This window comes from Charadrius vociferus, unplaced genomic scaffold, assembly GCF_000708025.1.
Source record: "Charadrius vociferus isolate BGI_N301 unplaced genomic scaffold, ASM70802v2 scaffold693, whole genome shotgun sequence".
Lineage (NCBI taxonomy): Eukaryota > Metazoa > Chordata > Aves > Charadriiformes > Charadriidae > Charadrius > Charadrius vociferus.
Window position 1 is genome coordinate 135,640 of NW_009647753.1, and position 19,926 is coordinate 155,565.

The window sequence follows — 19,926 nt, forward strand, 5'->3', positions numbered from 1 at the left end:
GTCCACATGCTCTCCGTCTCTTTAGCAGCAGCCAGCAGTAGTATCAGCATTACAATTAGAGACACTCTGCTATTTTTCTGCTAAAAAGGGACACTTTGTCAACGTAAGGGAGTTTTGTAGCCTTCCCTAGAAGGAAAACAGAAGAGTAGCCTGCAGTCGTGGCTGCTTCCTAACCAGCTCTGAGAACCGCTGGCACCTCCCACCCCATCTCACCATCCAGAGCTCCTTAAGGCATCAGGCAATGTCCCTCAATAAAATCCCTCGTAGTAACTAAAGACCTGGTTAGAATTAGTTACGTATTTTCCCTCTGGTCTTCCATTCCTCTGTCTGTAGCCGTTCCTGTTACCACCCCCAGTTCACTGAGGACCAGCCCCACAGCAAGTACCTGTTCCAGTAGCTCTGGTGTCCATGGGCTGTCTCCAATGACCCTTTTGGCTGCATAAAAGCTCATCCCTGGAGGTGGCTGAGGGATTCCAGGACCTCCTACACTACTGGATGAAGAGCCCTGGGCAGAGGGCATGTTTTGTCGACTCTGAGATTCATTCAATACAAACCTAAGCAGGTGGGAAAGGAGTTTCATTAGTGGCTTTACCAATCCACATTGCCAGCTGAATAAGAGGCTGGACTGGAGGAACAAACATAACCTGTCCAACTTAATGTATTCTTCTTTAATTAATCCCATGACTCTGATACAGGACAGAATTTTACTCAGTTGAGGTTCAGCTACCAGTTATCTCAGTGTATTCTGCAAGAGCCGTAACAATCTCACTATAACTGTTAGAAAACAAAGCTCAGTTAGGAAAGGGAAGGGTCCACTGGAACTTCTGAAAAGTTATGTCAGGTTACGAAACCAGAAAGAATGATCTCTTTTGTATTAGAAGTGAATACTCAGACAGCACTACATTTGAGAAACTTGTACTACAAGCTTCAATATGCATTGTATGATGTCTATGAAAAATGTAAACCTAACAATGGAAATAATGAAGCATAGGCAACACGATGAAGTGGCAGGAAACAATCCTTGATATAATAAATAAATAAAAAAATAAAAAACTGTCTTGGAAAATGGCAGTTTTAGTGCTGGGCGCTGAAGGGAAGAAAAAACCTGTTATGGTTTGAGGAATGCACAACAATTCATTGTAGACAATTACTCTATCGCACGATGACCTTGGGAAGGGGAATCGGAAAAAGAACAGGGAAACCCAGGGGTTGAAATATAAACAGATTGAATAGAATAAGACGAGATAATTAATGTTAATAACACTAAATAACCAATATTGATCCCAACACCAATATAAAATATACAAGGATTATACTCAGCCCATTCTATCCACAGGAAGCTGTGCGCTCCCGGCAGTGGACAGCAAATGTGGGACACTGTGAGCGCTGTGGCTTTGGGAAGAAGGGAAGGGCTCAGGGGTCTGGCACTGGGCAAGAAGTTCTCAGGATGGCAGCCGTCGAGGGAGAGAGAACTGCAAAGCAAACTTTCTAATTTATAGTATGGTATGAACTAATCCTGTTGGCCAGCTTGGGCCAAGTGCCCAGGTCTCCCTCCTCCTCATCCCTGCACCTGGCAAGCTCAAAAACACTGAGACCTTGAAACCCACACACCACAGCTGGCTACAAAGTAAGTATTTTCACAAATTCAGACACTAGAGTCTTCTAAAAGTGCAGTTTTTCCCAAGCATTGGAAGATGAATTAGTCCTATGTTGCTCAAACCGGGACAAGACCATAAAGGTAAAGTTTACAGATCTTAAGTTTTTTTTGGATACTGGCTAGTCTAGCTGCCCTGCGCACATCTCCATAGTCTCACAAAAGCCACTCCACCTCTCCGTGTATCCTTGGAAGCTGGTCAACACATGATGGCATCAGAATTGCAGTGCAGCGACCAACAAGAATTATTTTGCTCCAGACAGCCACAATCTGTTCTGCATTCAGCGCCCAGGCAACAAAAGGAAATAAACAGTCTCAACAATAAGGATAAACATTCACCCCAAGTCTCACTAGTTAAAACTTTAAACACTTGAACTTGATTATGAGCTTTAAGCCCTACAGTTAGGCTTTCTGGTTGTTCTGCTGCAGGCAGACTGGCAATGCTAATTCACAACTGGACAATGACAGAGCAAGTTCTACCAGGCATAAATTAGCTGTAAAGAGCTGCAAACGCTCTCACCCCGGGGAACAAGACTTTAAGAGACAGACACCCAGAGCCACAGGCTAGCTGAAGACACTCTGAGCACCTTCTGGAAAGAAAATGAAACCTTCAGCCCTACCCTCTGAGTGGTGCCCCCGAGTATTTGAAAACTGTCATGCTTGGCCAGAGAACAAATGCACAGAAGGAAGTGAAGTCTCGTTGCAAAGCCCGCGGACTTCATCGGCTGAAGCTAGAGCCGCAGTGGTGCGGGGGTGAAGCTAAGAGCATAACCCTGGGCAAACCGCAGAGCGTGAGCTGTGAACACAGGAGCAGGATAGGCATTTTAAACTATAAGCTGCAAGACTGCACACTCAAATGGTAAGGAAGTGGCCCCTGCCACATCTGATGGGAACACGGCCTCCAGCAAAGCTACCAGGAGAAACATCACATCCTCACTCTATTAAGAGTCATTCCTTTATGTTAATCCACTTGGGTGATCAAGAGTTAGGTGCTCAGAGAAATCCTGTGGAAATCAATGAACTGTCAGAAAAAAGAAATGCATTATACTGTTAAAATTATTTCTATTTTCTTTCAAAGCAAAGCTCTCCTAGCAATACAAAGACACTAAACAAGTTAGTGGAAAATAGATTTTGAGAAAGTATTGATTTTAGACGCTAGAAGATTCCTAACAAGCAGTGCTCAGTAAATTCAAGTTGCTCTGTAAATCATTCTCGCTCTCAGAAACAGTGATCACACCAAGACATGCCATTACAGTTAAAACATTTTTCATCACAAAACAGGTGAAAGACAAATCTTGTTACTAAAGGTTCAATTCTGGAAAGCACAAGTTTTCAAAGATTATGTATGCTTGCTTATGACCTTGGAGGAATAAGCTATAAAATTCAGCTGCAGGAAGATAAGCACACATTTTGATCTGGCTTCTATTTTAAAGGTTTGGTTATTTAAGAGATAGTTCACATGTCTCATAGCTTCACTTTGATCCCAAAAGAGGTCAAGGACAGAATAGCATAACACCTAATTAAGTAGAAAAAAAGACATTTTGTTAAGTAAGGAAGATAGTGATCCCATTCTTAAAATTAGAACCCTGGTTTGTATCTTACTGAAACATGTAACTCGCTTGATTCCAGCTAGGAAGTAACATGGTATTTTAAATGAGCTTTCAAGGGTGCGGTTTGCAGTGTTTCACACATAAAGAACACACCAATACTAGAGAAGACTGGTATTAACTCTTACTTACCCATAAGGCATAAGAAGAACATCCAACATAAAGTCCAAAAGCAGCTGTACAGTCTTTGGTTTTTCAGCAAGATTAAATGGAGAAGCTGCTGCTTTCAGTGGTTCAGCAAAAAAATCAGCAGGGTATTTCATGTGAAAAAGGGTTGGTATTAGAAGATGCATTAGGCTGAAAAACAATTATATTTACTGCAACCATTTAAAAAATACACACCTGTTCATTCTTAACATTCAAGAGAGAAACAATAAACCTGGTCCTGAACAGCAAAAAAAAAATCTTAACAGAAGTTAAACCGATTCACAATTCAGTGGTATCTATTTGCCACCGGATGTACTTAAAAATGGAAGGCACAGACAAATTAGGCTTTGCACTTGAAATAGAACATATATGCCTCCATGCATGTACACACACACATCTGGAGAGATAACGTCGCTGCCTTTGTCCAGAGTTTCAGCATTTCGTAATTATGCCACAAAATACAGTCTAGGACTGTCTCATCTGTAAGAAATGCAAAGTTTTAAATCTGAGTCTGCCTAGAGCAGAAGTTGATCAACACTATTCCGCTTCACGAGTGCACGCAGACAAATATATTGATTATATACCAGTATAGCCAGATTTCCCAAAGTTCTCTTCACTCATGTGCTTGCTTTTTGGGCAGGGCAAACCACGGTTCCAGAGAAGACAATCAAGTATTTTCACACTCATCTTATGAACAGAAGCAAAATTTTACTGCAAGACCTTTCAGTAAGGTAATTGTTAAAATATTTTTACACTGTCACAGCAATGTAGAGTGAATGAAAACACAATTTTATTGACATTTTCCAGTGCCAGCATGGTGGAAACCCATCTCAATGTAAATAAGAAGCAGGTCCATAATTAACACTTTTCTCGGAGTTCTTAGTACACAACAGCTCCCAGCTTCAGTCTTTATTCATTATAACTTAATGTTTCAAGTGAGTAGGAATTTTGGTTATCTCACAATTTAGAGTGGCCAATTTGAGACATTTACTTCTATTCCTGTTGCACAGAGGGTATTTACTGAAGGTCTGACCTTAAGCTCTAAACCACAATTTGATGGGCACACCCATCGTGACACAGGGCTCATCCTACAGAGGGTCTGCAGCAGCAGACCCTGTATATGTTTACAACATTAGACTACATGAATTCTTTGTACCACCCGAACTACTGAATTGCTGATCCAAATGGTACAAGCCAAGAACATCCTAAGCAATGAAGATATCACCAAGGAAAAAAATATGAGATAAATTATTTTACTAAAATGATACCAACAGAATTGCCTCCAAGAATAAGCTAGTTATACCTGTCTTGCTGTGGTTGAGGTTTCCCTTCCATTGCAGTGAGAAGAGTTGGAGCCAATTCACATTGTTTTTCCACAGGCAGGCGGGGGTATCCCATCTTAACATAAATTATGGTAAAATTCTAAAGGGGTAGGTAGAAAAAACACACAGTATTGCAACAGTGCAAAAGAAATATCTGTTCTTTAAACTCTTCTTGAATGTTGTGCTACATAACTGGAAACAACATGTGTTTTCGAAGACCAGTTCCTTAATTCTAAGGCGCATCAGACTGACAGCTATCGAAGAGGAGGCTCTGCAAGCGTTTTCTGAGTAGGTCTCACTGACCCTCCACTTTAAAAGGAGGAAAACCCTCTCTAGTTTATCTTATTCGCTGCCGGTTTCACCAAAAGCAGCTTTACCTGAGCAACAGCTTCAAGGAAAGCAAATGTAATGTTCTCTCTTACCTATTTCCGAAATAAAATGGAAAGCAATACTGAATAAATACCAAGTCAGCAGCATAGGCAAGGTTTCTCTTGAAAATGTGTTTCTAAATAATCATAATTAAAAGCTGCAAATGGTATCCAAACAGAGCCCAGTGACAGGACAGCACAGCAGAGCAATACTGAATACTGGACTATCTAACGGCTATCTTGTTGATCCAAATCCAGCCAAGAACTGTAGAGATAGGAGTTACGTATTCAATGACCTGGTTGAAAGAAGCGTTGAAGTGGGAAAAATTACACTTCTTCGTAGCTGGCAGTTGTTAAAATTTTATGAAGCTTCATTGCACAAAACAGCATGCATCACTCAGATAGATGAATGAAAACAGTTTTTTGACGTGTCCAGCCAAAAGCACCGTTTATGTCAAGTTTGTCCTCAAACAAGATGGTTCATTTACTGCTTTACAGAGCACATGCACTCTAGAAGTCCTCGGCCATCTCTAAAAGGTGAACTTTGGATACTCCCGCTTGCTTAAAGACAATCTAAGATTACTTCTGTGTTACTGCTGTTTAAAGTATAAATATTTCTCCAGCAGTTTCTAAGATGGTATGTTTTCTATTTATGCTATATATGACTGAATAGTCAAATGAGAAGGACAGAAAGTTTCCCTCTGATTTTATCACTTTTTTTCATGACGGTGATTTGCAACAGATCTACCACAGTTGAAATGAAAATTGTCTTCATAGTTTCACAAACACATTTTTAAACCATTTTCACTTTTTAAACTACACTGAGTGAAAACATCTAGTAAAGTTTCCCCATCTATAAAATTAGGGGGTTTTGATCTTTTCTTGCTCAGCTAAGGTCCTGACCCTAAAAACACACAAAAATACAGGTTCTCACATGTTCAGAGAAATACAGATGTTTTAAGGAAGACCCTGATCCTGCATGTATCAGGATAGGGATTGGTAACTCTTTGCAAAATGGAGATTCTAACAATGAATAGACCCTCTACAATACAAGTGATGACAATTCATGCATTCATGAAATATCAAGAGTAATTATCAGTAATTAGAACAGAATCAATAGTATAGCTGCTTTATGAAACTAAATTTCAGCCACACCAGACCATAAAGTTTAGTTTAAAAAAACCTCTTAAAACATCAGTCTCATGACAATAACATACTTGCTAGAAAAACTGACAGAGCTAAATACAGGAGCTTTAAAGAATATTCTGTTTGTTACAAGTAAATCAGCAACTATTCTTGGAAGAACAGACACTTACAGTGACAAAAGACACTGCAGAAGGATCTTGATATTGAACTAACAATGTCTCTACTGGAAGTTGAATTTTTGGACGACTTTTGATGCGCTTATTCAGATGAACCAGCAGCTCCATGACCTGACAGGAAGAAAACAAAAAACGTGAAAGAACCACCACTAATTTTACTAGTTTGGACTGCACACATCACCCTCAGTCCTATTATGACAGGCCTATTATAAACAAATCAGGCCTGAGTTTCCCACTTACTTGATCTCTAAGAAAATGTCAGCCATCGTTTATTGTATTATATTGAAACCACTCTGACTCATCATGACTGTTAAGACAAACACATAAAACATCCTAAACCACGCCACAACTGATATTCACCATCAACAGAAATGTCAGGAAGAAATTATTACTGAGGATGCCCAGTTATTTCTACACAGTTGGTTACCATCCCTCAAAACTGAGCCTGGCATGGAGATCTGCAGCGCTGCTCTATCTTGTGGCTGTAGAGTAACTCCAATTCATGACACAGAACAAAAAAAAACCAAACAAAAAAACAATGAAAAAAACCCCACCCATAATAAAGTTATCAAATAAGCGCATGAAAACTATGTTTGGAGTGGAACAAAACAAAACTGAAATCCTTCTGGCACGAGAAGCCGTGAATGTCAGGCAGGCGCAATGTGCACCCCTACCCTGGGCAGGCAGAGCCCCGGCAGCAACGCCAATGGGGTCGGGCAGCAGCTCTGCGGTAACGGCCCTGGGCTCTGGTGGACAGCAAGCTGAGCAGGGGCCAGAGGGCACTGAAACAAGAGAGGTGCAGAGCGGTACTTTCTCATGATGAGGACTCTCAAATAGCGCAGCAGGGGCCCAGAGAGTTTGTGCCGTCTCTATCCTCGGAGGGTTTTCAAGATCCACCTCAATAAAGCCTTCTGCATCTTGGTTTGAACTTGTAATGGACCATTTTAAGCAGGAGGTTGGTCTGGAGATCTTCTGAGGTCCCCCCCAAGCTGAATTATCCCATGATTCTGCAAATCCATGAAGCAGTTTCTTCGCATAGCACCAGCAAAGTGTCATTTGCAAATCCACTAAAAGAGATACCATAACTGAATGGAGGAACTTGAAAAACTACAGACAATCTCCACTCTGGAACGATGGGTTCTGAGAAATGACACTGAACACCTGCATCTCGCTAACAAACCCGATTAGATTCTCAAGCAAGGTGGTGCAAAAATATACGTGACATTAAATGGAGTCAGCTCAGCCCCAGTAAAACCGGACAGAGCCAGCCTCAGATGCACTTCAAGCAATTCAAGTCAAAAAGCCAGGGTGGGCACACAGTCCTGTGCTCTTGATGGCTCATTACCTTGGTAATGGTATGGTGAAAAAGGAGGCTCATTGCTGTCACTGAAGTTTGTCATGGAAACTGCAGAACCATATGCTTGCTGAGCCGCATATGAGCTAAGACAACATCTTTGCCTCCACTCCATGACTAGGCATCAAGCAAAATAATGTCCAGATCTAATCTAGAGAAACTGCATAGCTGACCACAAGCACGTGATTGAGGCCAGAGATAAACTGACAAACTAAGTAGTGCTGACAGCTACCAAATTTTGCTGCTGCAACTTTACTGTAACAGCAGTCACAAATTCCTGTTATTTTATAGACCAAAAAAACTGTCTGCACACTTCTTTGTGAAGGAAGAGAAACATACAACTGTGACAGAGTTTGAGGAACCTGTTCAAATTACCCATGGTGTCTGGGGAAAAAAAGACATGGCTGGATTTGGGAAGCTATGAGAGATTAGCTTCTCTAATCACTAATATCAAATCAGTGCACTAAGGATCTCATCCAGCAGTACTCATCTGACCTGAATCAGGGAAACAACTGCACTTGTGAGAATGATTGCTTCTTATGTTTTTGATGGCTTCACGTGGACTACGTAAAGGGACACAGCATCCGGTCCGGCACAAATGCTGCCAGTGCATCAATACTTCTTGGAGCACATCTTAACCAGCAGAGTGAATTTACCCTCGATTAGTTCTTTGTGTGACAGTGATAGGGGTAACTGATTTGGTAGAAGACATCCTACAGTTGAATTCAACACACCTGTCAAACTGTGGCCTGAAGAGGGATTACCTTTTCAGAGTAAATGGATTAAGAAGGTATAGGCATTGAAAGCTTATCCACATATCTGGAAATATCCTCCTGGAAACTCTGCTAAGACACGTGGAAAATAAGGAGGTAATCTGTGACAGCCAACATGGCTTAATTAAGGGCACATTGTGCCTCACAAATTTGGTGGCCTTCTACAATAGCATTACAGCATCAGTGGATAAGGGAAGAGCAAATGACATCATCTACCTGGACTTGTGTAAAGCATTTGACGCCGTCCCGCAGGATGTCCCTCCACTTGGTGGATAAGGAATTGGCTGGATGGCTGCACTGAAAAGTGTTGCAGTCAATGGTTCAATGTCCAAGTGGCAACCAGTGACAAGTGGTGTTCCTCAAGGGTCAGTACTGGGACTGATGCTATTTAACATCTTTGGTGGCAACAGGGATGGTGGGATGGAGTGCACTGTCAGCAAGTTTGCCAATGACACCAAGCTATATGGAGCAGTTGACATGCTGGAGGGAAGGGATGCCACCCAGAGGGATGTGGACAGGCTTGAGAGGTGGGCCTGTGCCAGACTCATGAAGTTCAACAAGGCCAAGGGCAAGGTCCTGCACCTGGGTCAGGGCAATCCCAAGCACCAACACAGCCTGGGCAGAGAATGGATTGAGAGCAGCCCTGAGGAGAAGGACTTGGGGGTGTTGGTGGATGAGAAGCTCAATATGAGCCGGCAATGTGTGCTCACAGCCCAGAAAGCCAACCACACCCCGGGCTGCATCAAAAGAAGCGTGGCCAGCAGGGTGAGGGACAGGATTCTGCCCCTCTCCTCCACTCTTGTCAGACTCTACCTGTGGTACTGTGTCCAGCTCTGGAGCCCCCAACATAAGGACATGGACCTGTTGGAACAAGTCCAGAGGAGAGCCACAAAGATGATCAGAGGGCTGGAGCACCCCTCCTATGAAGACAGGCTGAGAGAGTTGGGGTTGTTCAGCCTGGAGAAGAGAAGGCTCCGGGGAGACCTCATAGCAGCCTGCAGTACTTAAGGGGGCCTACAAGAAGGTTGGGGAAGGACTCTTGATCAAGGAGCATAGTGATAGGAGGAGGAAGAATGACTTTAAACTGAAAGAGGGTAGACTGAGATTAGATATCAGGAAGAAATCCTGTACTGTGACAGTGGAGACACTGGAACAGGTTGCCCAGAGACATTGAGGCCCCATCCCTGGAGGTGTTCAAGGCCAGGTTGGATGGGGCTTTGAGCAACCTGGTCTAGGGGAAGGTGTCCCGGCCCATAGCAGGGAGGTTGGAACTAGATGATTTTTAAGGTCCCTTCCAACCCAAACAGTTCTATGATCTAGACTACATCCTAGATCTGAAAATGTGTGCGGACAATGAGTCCAAATTACTGAATGAGGCAGTGATATTGACCCGATAGTTACAAAATTAAGGGCAGGGCTAAGACCAACAAAGCAGTATGTTAAGGCAGCAGGATAAAAACCGGAATTTTAATTTCCCCTTTCCATTCAAGCAGTGCAAGCTTGAGGAGAAACTTAGTCTGGGGATTCAGAGTAAAATCAAAGTGTAGTCAATCCATCTGGTGTACTGAACAAACTACACTGTGCTTCTAAAACTGGGTGAAAGCAAGTCCTTGAACAACTGTATGGATCTACACTTCAGCTGTATGGTGGCAACACAAAGATGTTCTTTTTTGCTTGTAAACCTGTATTATTCAAAAGCTACACTGTCAATTCAATCTTTTTTTTTTTTTTTGTAACCACTACAGTAGTCATAGGAGAGAGAGATGACATGGGATGGCAGAGTTTTGTCATTGCCTATAGTCAGGCACTGGGTGAATAAAAAGTTTGTCCTTCTCTTTCCATACTATTTCATCTACTTTATTAGATTAGTTTCCCAATTGTCTGAGTGCTCATGTAAAAAACATATGGTTTTGTTTTATTTACATGGCCTTAACATGATTTTGAGGCTGGAGTTGAACAATAGGCACATTCTTTGTTGTCCACCAGGCAAAATTAGCACTGGAAAGCTGAGTATTTGTGTTTAAAAGTCATTAGCATTTGAAAACACATCAGACGACTTAAGACATTTTCCCACCAGATTAATGGCAAAGTAAGAGCAAGTAGAAGATTGAAAAGCTGAGTTCTGATGTAAGTAACAGAAAAAGGCAATGCGCACGTTGAACAGGCTTACCTGCACTCCACCGTAAATCTTCACTGATGTTCATTAGAATAAAAAGAAGTCTTGCCCTCCACATTGTCTCTCACTGATAGATTATTTTGAAATAATATGTAAACTGAACTATATGTAAAACATACCACCAAAAAAAAAAAGAATCAACACATAGAGAGCCTTCTTGTTACATTTTGAATTTATTATGAAAACAGAATACTGATAGCATCAACTTCCCTTCATTGATACAGCAAGAGCAGAGTTCAGGGTAGTTTCCTTGACTGCAATGAATTTGATAAATACCAAGAAGTGCAGAAAAGTGCTGTAATTGCTTATAATATTATCATCATCTTGTATAAATAAAAATCTATAGTTTAAACACATAGAAGGCAGAAGAAGAAACAAGTTTTATTTCATTATTCATTCTACCACAAAAACTACAATACACCGTGAGAACACTGTGTGATTTTGAGAGGCCTCTTAAAATTTCATTTTCAAAGGAGTAGTCCCTCCCCTTTCCTGAATCTCACAACACTCCAAAAAATACAGACAACACATTCCAGTTTACGGAAAAAATATTGTATAAAAACACCCTAAGAAATTTCACTAGCTAGTTGGATGCCTTTCTTCACAGCTTCAAGTGCACATCTTCAAAATTGTTTGGTCCTTGCTCCTATTCCTGTTATCAGACAGGTGAACGACATCAATGAGTATGTCTTCATGGTCTTCTGCACATAGAGGCAAGCTTGCTCCACATGTGTCAGGTGGATACACAACAGCCCTAACCTGGAAGCCACGGCAACTGCCTCTATGGCAGTAAGTCTTGGTCTCAGACTAAGTAATAGCTAGCTGGCCTCAACTGGAAACAAATGCAGCCTCCACACATCTGCAAAAGACTTTGGTGATACAAGCAATGACTCTTTTCTTTAAGCCCTAACAGTTGTAATAAACCCATTCTCACGTTTGAGAGAGGGCTCAAAGAGTAAATTTATCCACAGGGGACATCCAGGTATAGTAAATTATGATACATCAGGGGCATTTCCTTCTCCCTGATCAGGACAACATACCATTACAGTAAATTGCACCCTTACCTTTTTACGAACTCCTTCCTGTGTGCTGGACAGCTTGAGGAGAACAGGGGGTAGGAATTTGGAAATAATGTTCTGTAACTGCTCATCTGTTTCTGCATGGCCAAGACGCAAGAACACACGTTCAAGTTGATCTGCAGTTAAAGAAGAAAAAAAAAAAAAAAAAAGAAAAAAAAAATTAAAAGAGGAAAAGAGAGAAACTGGTTGAAACTCAAAATTGCTGTAGCAAGAAAACAAGTATCTCTGAACATCTTCTAATGAGCTTGTAAGAAATGCTGGAAAAGCAGTTCCATCTCAACAGCACTCAGCACAGACACATCTTTTAAGACTAACCGAGCAAACTGTTGATGGCAGAAACCAGCCTAATAGCTTCCAGTACCAGCCTCCACAATTATTATGTAGAGACAACCCTATCAAAGACAGGAGCAATTAAGATTTCCTTTGCTTCACACTGTGTTTCAAACAGGAGCTAGATCATCTCCAAAGGTGAAATGGAAGGTTAGTATCTCCAAGTCATTCCTTGCCCTTTCCGCTTTGACAGCAGCAGCGTGTGGCTTGTGGGGCTGCTAACTTTTGAAAATACGCCTGCTGTGATCTGCATTCAGACCATGATGTTCTGTATCTCCACTAGTTAATCAGAGGTCACAAAGATCTGGCCAACTCTTGTTATTATTCTTGTTAAACCTAGAGCTCCGGTCACGCACAGGGACCCCATTGTTGTAGATGCTGTGTCAACAAAACAAAAACCACCAAGCCCATACAACAGAACCCAAGACCAATTACAGTTAGTATCACAGAACGGAGAGAGTCCAGGCTAAGCACAAGTTAGAAGCTTGGGGCAAGCCACATCATGGCAGTTGCGTACGAATGAACAGGCTGCACACCTGAAAGCACAAGAAACAAGCTACAAAGTAAAACCCTATTTCTTTGAAAGCTTGAGACTACTGTTCCAGGGTAACCCATGGGAGTATTCATAGGACATCTTGACGCAGGCTAACCTGTTCTGCCCACGACTTTCTGTTAGGCCACTCAGGTCTTCCAGAAAATCTTTACAAAGCTGTACAAATGTTGACTGAACCAGTCACTGATTTTTTACAATTTGTTGATCTTTTTTCCAAGAGACAGCATTACCCCCACACACACTTAACATCTGCAAAGAGGTAGAAGTTGAAACTCCTACAAGATCAAGGGAATGGGAGGGGGCATGGAGGAAAGCCGTAACATCTGTTTTCCCAGTGAGCTAGCAGAAGATCATTTCAAGGAAACAGATGAGACCAAAATCTTCTGTCAGCAGCTCAAGCACAAGGGCTGAGGACCATCTGTCTTTAAAATAGGGACTCTTCCATTCTTTTTGTAAGTGCCAGCATGCAGTTGCCCCAACAGCTAAACCAGAGGCAAAGCAAAACCTCCCGGACACAGCAGCATTCCCAATGGCCGGACCAAGAGGAGTCCTTGTGCTCGGCATCAGAGGCGTCTCCCCTCCAATACTGCAGCACTGCAGGCCAGATGCACAGGCAGCAAGGAGACCCAGGGCTTTTGAAGGGACTACAGGTCTTAAGATGTGCTACAAGGAGGAAATCATTCCCCCAAAGACTAATCTGAAGTGACCTGTTGCAAGCTGAGATTAGAGGGAGACCAAGGAGAACCCTCCTTCAGCGGAGGAGGATCACTGAGACGGCTGTGAAGGACTACAGAGGCAAAAACAAAAAAAAAAAAAGCACTGGTGCAGGGCAAAGGTAAAGATGGAGGATTTGAACTCAAGTCAACAAAAAGGATGTTCAAACGGAAGTACAGCTCTAGCCAGCAAACCTATCATGATATAGCTGCAGAAGCCTTTACTGTCCTATTTTTTAAATCTGTGCAATCCCTGCACTGAGTCCTCACAGCATCATTCTTCCTCTGCCAGCTGCAGATTAAACATAAACATATCACTTCCAACATTTTATTTTCTGCTGAAAAAATATGACAGGCAGCTGAAAAGACAGAAGACTATGAAATTTTACTGTCAGGGAAATTACAAGCTGAAACTCTGCAGCACCTACAACACAAACCAAGTTGCAAGTCAATCTCATTTCAGACAGATTTCATGGAACAATCATGCTGTCAACTAGTCAACGGTTTCATGATCCTTATCTCATATCCCTTTTTTTTTTTTAAATCCTAATAATTTCTTTCTCTCTTCACCTTCCTTTTCACATCATACTCTCTCCCCCCTGTGCCCTCCTCCAAAATGATGCCCCCCTTCAGGATCTCCACAGTGTTTCACGACCCTGCCAGCAATAGGGAATGCTTGGGCCACGCCAAGCAGCTGAAACAATTCAAACAATGAATAACATCATCAAATCTTTCCCCTTGGAGCTGGAACTCTGGGAGATCACTGCAGACTCGCAGAGGAGGAATGATGCTGTCCCCAACAACATGCTCCTTCACATGGCAACAGATCAGACTCAAGTGTAAGGAAACACGACAGAAGTTATTTGTAAAGCCATTTGTTGTAGCCACCGGACTACACACAGCTGAAAGGCACAGAAACCACTCCGCACGTGCCCATGGGAAGTGCAGCAATGTACCGAATTGCAATCATCTACCCCAGTTCCAGCTTCCTCCATTATTCTGTTGTTACAAGCAGCAACCAGAATTGTCATAATAACAGAGATCAGGAGGAAAAAAAAAAATGCTATCCCCTTGTTTACACTTCCTGTAAGACAAGTTTATTACTTGTCATATCTCTGCTGCCTAGTCAGTTAAGCCCTGATACCATCATCAGGTATCCCCCCCTCAACGATAAGCGTAACAGGACTCTTCAGTGAATTCAAGGAGACTGGTCACCTGGCTGCAATGAAGAAACTGGTCACGAGTTTGCCAGAGCACCCTCCTGTGCTGCTGATAGCAGCGGGACAGGAAAACAAAGAGCTATAAACCCTCCCCAAGTATTGCACATCAACCAGTTTCTCCCCAGTTTTTATTCTACTAACAATTAAGACAATCTCTCAAGTTGACAGCATTCATTATGGGAAAGCATAAGCCCTGGAGATTTAAAGCACCACACACAACAGTCCAGGAGAGGAACCGGGAACACAGTATCTGGGACTCAGATATGGTGTCCTACCTCCATGTGTGCTGCAGACCTGCTGGCTGGCATCGGGGAAGCTCCTTTCCCTCTCTGCCATACCTTCTCACAACCTTCACCTGCCCCCCCTGCCATGTCCAGCCCGCGCCAGCGAGCACACCACTGTGCATCAGGCATCCAACAACACAAAGGGTCTGCTCCCAACCCATCTCACATTCCCGTATCGTACACTACAGAAATTTTTAAGAATGAAGCCGAAACCTTCTCCACCTAGTTTTACAGCCCCTACTGCTGACTGTAAAACTGCATGGTTGTATTTTGGGGGGGGGGGGGGGGTCTAACTTGTTCTCTTACATACCCCAGGAAAAAAAAAAAAAACGATGACACAAACCGTTGTGAATAAGCCTCAACAACTGAAATTTACTACTACAGCAATCTTACACCAACTTGACAGTAAGAGCACTGAATTTTAATTAGAAAGTTTTATGCATCTCAGTCTTTACTTTTGCTAGCCACCACTACACTTAAAATACAGTCCATGCAATAACACATTTCCTATAATTTTTCCTTTCCAAAGTTGACTAATACAGTTAAAGATAATTTTTTAAGCTTTCTGGAAGCACTGGAAGAAAGAAGTAATGGAGGGATGACACTTACTAAAGTATTGCTTTATCCCCTTCTAAAAAGCCAATACTTAAGAGACCTGATATTTTACAAAGGTTTCTCCTTCCTCAATCTCACATTAAACCCTCATCTCAAATTTAAGACTGTAAAATTTCCTTGGTATTGGTTCTCACCCATAGCACCTTCTGTAATAGCTAATTATATATGTTTATAAAATTACTTCCGTAGTCTATCTATTGCAGTTCAACTCTGGTGAACATGGGGCTGGGGGAAGAACACACTGTTAGAGGCTAAAAAACAACTTTTAATGCAGTTGAAAGAATTAAAAAAAAAAATAAAAGGAAAAGAAAGATTGCTATTATTTTATTTATGCTGGTGAGAAAGCCAAAGGGAAAAGGCAAAAGGAGGAAAGGAAGGAGGCTTCCCTGGAAACTCAACTGGAAAACTTTGGGCCCAATCCTGCAGGGCTCTACATAAACTCCCCCAAGAACAAACTTGCATGTCAGGAGCAATGGAAAAGCACAGGGCACAGAGAGATCACTATGAGCCTTCTAGATTTCGCTTCACTGTGGAGAACCCCTTGCTCTGCCAGGGAGTGCTGGAAGGAATAACCCAAGTAAGATATCACGATTACCCTTCAGCGCATCACTGAATTCATTATTTTTGAGATACTCTTGCAAGTTTGCCTTTACAAACATGAAAGCTGGAAGCAACTTCTTGAAAGACAGACAATTGCTACATCACCCAGAATCTGCTTATGAGGTATGTGCGCACCATAGTCCCTGTCAGACTTGCCCTCTACATTAGAAAGCACCTGAGAAATCATCTCTGGTTTAATAAGTAGTCTTAGAAATATCATATATGTGTCCCACAGCTATGACAGTCAAATTTTACTACGGATTAAAAAAAACCAACAACAAAAACACAACCAATAATGAACTGCATGAGTAGAAAAATTAATACTTGGTAATTTTATTTTTAAAATACATACAATTAAGTCCATGCAAAATTTGTAACAAATATTCATGTATTTTGGCAGAATCACAACTACTGCCCATGCTGCTGTGTATTATTTCACTGAATAGTTCATTTTTTGTGGTGTTTTCTTGGGGGGAAAAAATTGTTTACAAGAGGATGAATGTAAAAATGGAGAATTTAACAATGGGCACTGCATATGAAGAGATGTTCTCTTTCACTGTATGTAAAAGAACCAAAGCGTCAGGAAAACAAGGTATATCTTCATATCCCTGTTTCCAGAAGCAGTGTCCAATTTGTGTCAACAGACATGGTGTACTCGGAATTTGAAATCCCTAAGTTACCATGGCAATGCCGTTACCTACGTGTTAGAAAAATGCATGTTTCACTTCTGATTCTTTCCAGTCCCCATTTAAGACTGCAAGGAGGAATATAGGTTTCAGCACTTACGACCACACCTCATGCAAAAAAGGAAAGGAACAGATTTCAAGACACAGATAACGTATACACATTTTACAAGAAAGTCACATTAACAGAAACACCCTAATCTGTACTTTATAAACCTCCAAATCCTGCAACACTGGCCATGAAAGGGTCAGAGTTATTTCTAAGACTTGTTACTTCAGAACTGATCTTGCAGTCTCCCAGCAAAACCCCAGCCTGCCACTGAAAACAACACACCCCTTCTTCCCGTTCTGCTATAGGGTAGTTTGTCAAAGGGAACAACTGAGGGAAACACACAGAAAGGATAAAGTAAATAAATAAACATCTTAATGTTTTCCATCCCTTAACAAGCATGTTTTCTTTTCTTTTTATTTTTCCTCCCTCCAATTAAAATCACGGAAGTGAACCCTCTGATGAGGTAGCCAGTTCACTCTTCATCCACCTTCTTATCAAAGAAACCTCCTCTCTGTTCAGCTAAGTGCAGTTCTGCTTCATGTGCCCAGGTTCTCCTCCTTGACCTTACACAAGATAAAGAATTAACTCCCTCTGGCAATCATAGATATTATGTACAGCACGTCAGCTATTCTGCACAGACCCCTCAGCAACGTGTATCTGTGTAGTTGCGTATCAAGTAAAACACACACCCTTCTTTTTATGCAAACTGACTCAGGAAGCTACTGGGGATAGGACATGTCAAGCTAACTGTACTTCAAAATTTAACTAATCATCACAAAAGCATCCTAGGAAATGAAAAGAGAGTCCGAGTCCTCCACAAAACAGAGCAGAGATTCTGTGCAAAAGGCCAGAATTTATCTTCGCTTTCCTGAAAAGTGTCTGTTTGACAGATTACTGGGACTGTCACATTAAAGCATTTCTAGAACTCTGTTTCAGTAAATCAAACAAAACAAAAAAATCCCCTCCTCCATTACCTGAACTCTGTAGAACCATTACATTGTGTTAGCATCCCCCACATTTTCTCCAAAAGGTCCTATACCAAATAAAGACACAGGACCATTTCAACTTCACTGCCTGGATGGCAGGGGTAATTTTAGGAACACGTCCTTGCTAAAGCAAAAGCTCAAACACACCCTTCAGTCCCTCCTGAGCTAAGCAATTGTTTCTGCACTACCCTGCATGCAGAAGAAAGAACAAAGTTCTTGTCTATTGTGCCACTACTAAAATAGGAGTCAAATTCCTGTTCAAACGGTATTAAGACTGTGGGAGAAAATATATCTAGTATGATTACAGTAGCAAACAGTGAGTCAGGATTTGCTGATGCTATTCCTGGCTCTACCAGTAACCCATCGCGTGCCTACAGCCAAATCACTTAAGGGGGCATTTGTAAAAGTAGGCCAGTCACCAGGTTATTTTACAAGATCTGACTGGAAAAGGCTGGGAAGGCATGGGGGAGGGGAGATATATTCTCTTTTTTTCATCCTATTCTTCCTTTGTATAGAAAAGCTTATATAAAAGCTTGAATAGCATACTGAAAGCCAAATATTTGTAATATTCCCCGCTTGGGCTCTCCATTCAAGTGGCTGAGAATTCTTACTCAAGATTAACTTTCTCTCGCATTTGAACTCTTAACGGCTTCAGGGCCAATTTTCTGATTTTGCATTAATTTTTAAACTGCCATATCTCCATTCTTACGCTGCCTTTAAACAATTTGACCTCTAAAACAGCAAGCACCCTTATACAGAGTTTAAGCAAACAGAGTTTGTGTGTTTGACTGGAGCTATAGATCAAAGCTTCCTATAGCCATGTGTATATAAAGCAAGGAAAACTGGTTTTCTAATCTAAAAGTACTATTAATTATTCCTGTTATGTTGGGACTACTCATCAACCTAAAAAGCAATGGATTTCCTTCCAAATATGCTGAAATTTAGCCATTTACATGTATCAAAAGGCAGTAGGCCCACATGGAGGCTGTTCAGTTTCCCTCTCTTTCTCTACATGAAATTACTCTTTTTCCATTAGCTTTAATTCATATTTAAGACTACAGTACTTTCTATTCAGTGTCAGGTGACGTACTAGCGAAAAAAACAAACCAAACAAAAAAAAATAATAATCCACTCTCTTCCCGATTTCTAAGCAAAACAGTAAAAAAACCACTCAATTCTGAAGGATGCAGTGGTCAAACAATCTAAATGACATAATATAATTATTAACATTAGTATCAATCTAAGGACATTTGTCCTTTCAGTGCAGTTTAACACAAAGGGTCATGTAGCAACTGGCACATGGCTGAGGACTAATTTTTTGCAGGATCAGATTTGGAAGCTGGGGAGGTAGATTACACACAGATAAAAGCCCAGGAGCTACAAGCAAGAGATATCACACTGACCAGTTTCACCACGGGGAATCATGTTAGCGTTGTAAAACTGACAGAAGAGTCTCCTGGATGACAGCAGCAGTAAGGTCTGTCACGGTCATGATTACCATTTATCCCAGTTGTCAATGGAATAAATAGCTTGGCATTTGCGTCCTCCGATTAAAGAATCGGTGTAACTGAAAGATCCTTCTCTCTCCGCTGTGAGATCCCGACTCTTTGGCTACATAAAGGACAGCCCCACCATTATCGTACGCCTTATTCCACTCAGCCTAGTTCCCGTAAGCTCTAACAAAGAGCAGAAGAAGGATGCTAGCTGCACAGCAGCACACCAAGAACCAAAAAAAACCCCCACCAAAACCCCCCAAAAAAACCCACCAGGTGACACATCGCACAGAAACGCCTTAGAACCGAAAGCCAATAGCGCAAATATGCTCAAAGTATTTCTCCTGCCCTTCCTCTCGGGTGGTTGCCAAGTACTATGTCAGGGCAACCAAAGGCCCTCTCGCTTGGCTGAGTCATATGTTACCTTGCCATTAACTCCTCACGGTTGTCTAAGAACAACCTCTAACCCAAGGCAGGAAAAGCAGGGAGGGACAAAAAAACCCGTTCTTTAAAGTTTCGGAGGCTCCTCCGCAGAGGAGCCCACCGTCTGCCGGCACCAGGCTGCCAAGGGGTTATTCGGAGGTGCCCAGAGGAG

The 19,926-nt window shown here is 41.8% G+C and overlaps 2 protein-coding genes across 2 annotated transcripts in view; one reads left to right on the forward strand and one right to left on the reverse strand.

Annotated features, from left to right (window-relative positions):
• KIAA0368 (KIAA0368 ortholog) overlaps positions 1-14,954 on the reverse strand; it is a 57,363-nt gene extending 42,409 nt beyond the window's left edge. The window contains exons 1-6 of the mRNA XM_009882128.1: positions 14,894-14,954; positions 11,788-11,918; positions 6,415-6,531; positions 4,712-4,830; positions 3,394-3,558; positions 386-554 (exon numbers count right to left, since the gene is read on the reverse strand). Of these exons, the coding sequence (XP_009880430.1) occupies positions 386-554; positions 3,394-3,558; positions 4,712-4,830; positions 6,415-6,531; positions 11,788-11,918; positions 14,894-14,954 (762 nt within the window). The remainder of the gene's footprint in view (positions 1-385; positions 555-3,393; positions 3,559-4,711; positions 4,831-6,414; positions 6,532-11,787; positions 11,919-14,893) is intronic.
• A 1,220-nt stretch (positions 14,955-16,174) lies between these two features.
• DNAJC25 (DnaJ (Hsp40) homolog, subfamily C , member 25) overlaps positions 16,175-19,926 on the forward strand; it is a 14,894-nt gene continuing 11,142 nt past the window's right edge. Inside the window, exon 1 of the mRNA XM_009882129.1 lies at positions 16,175-16,240. Coding sequence (XP_009880431.1) covers positions 16,175-16,240 — 66 coding nt within the window. The remainder of the gene's footprint in view (positions 16,241-19,926) is intronic.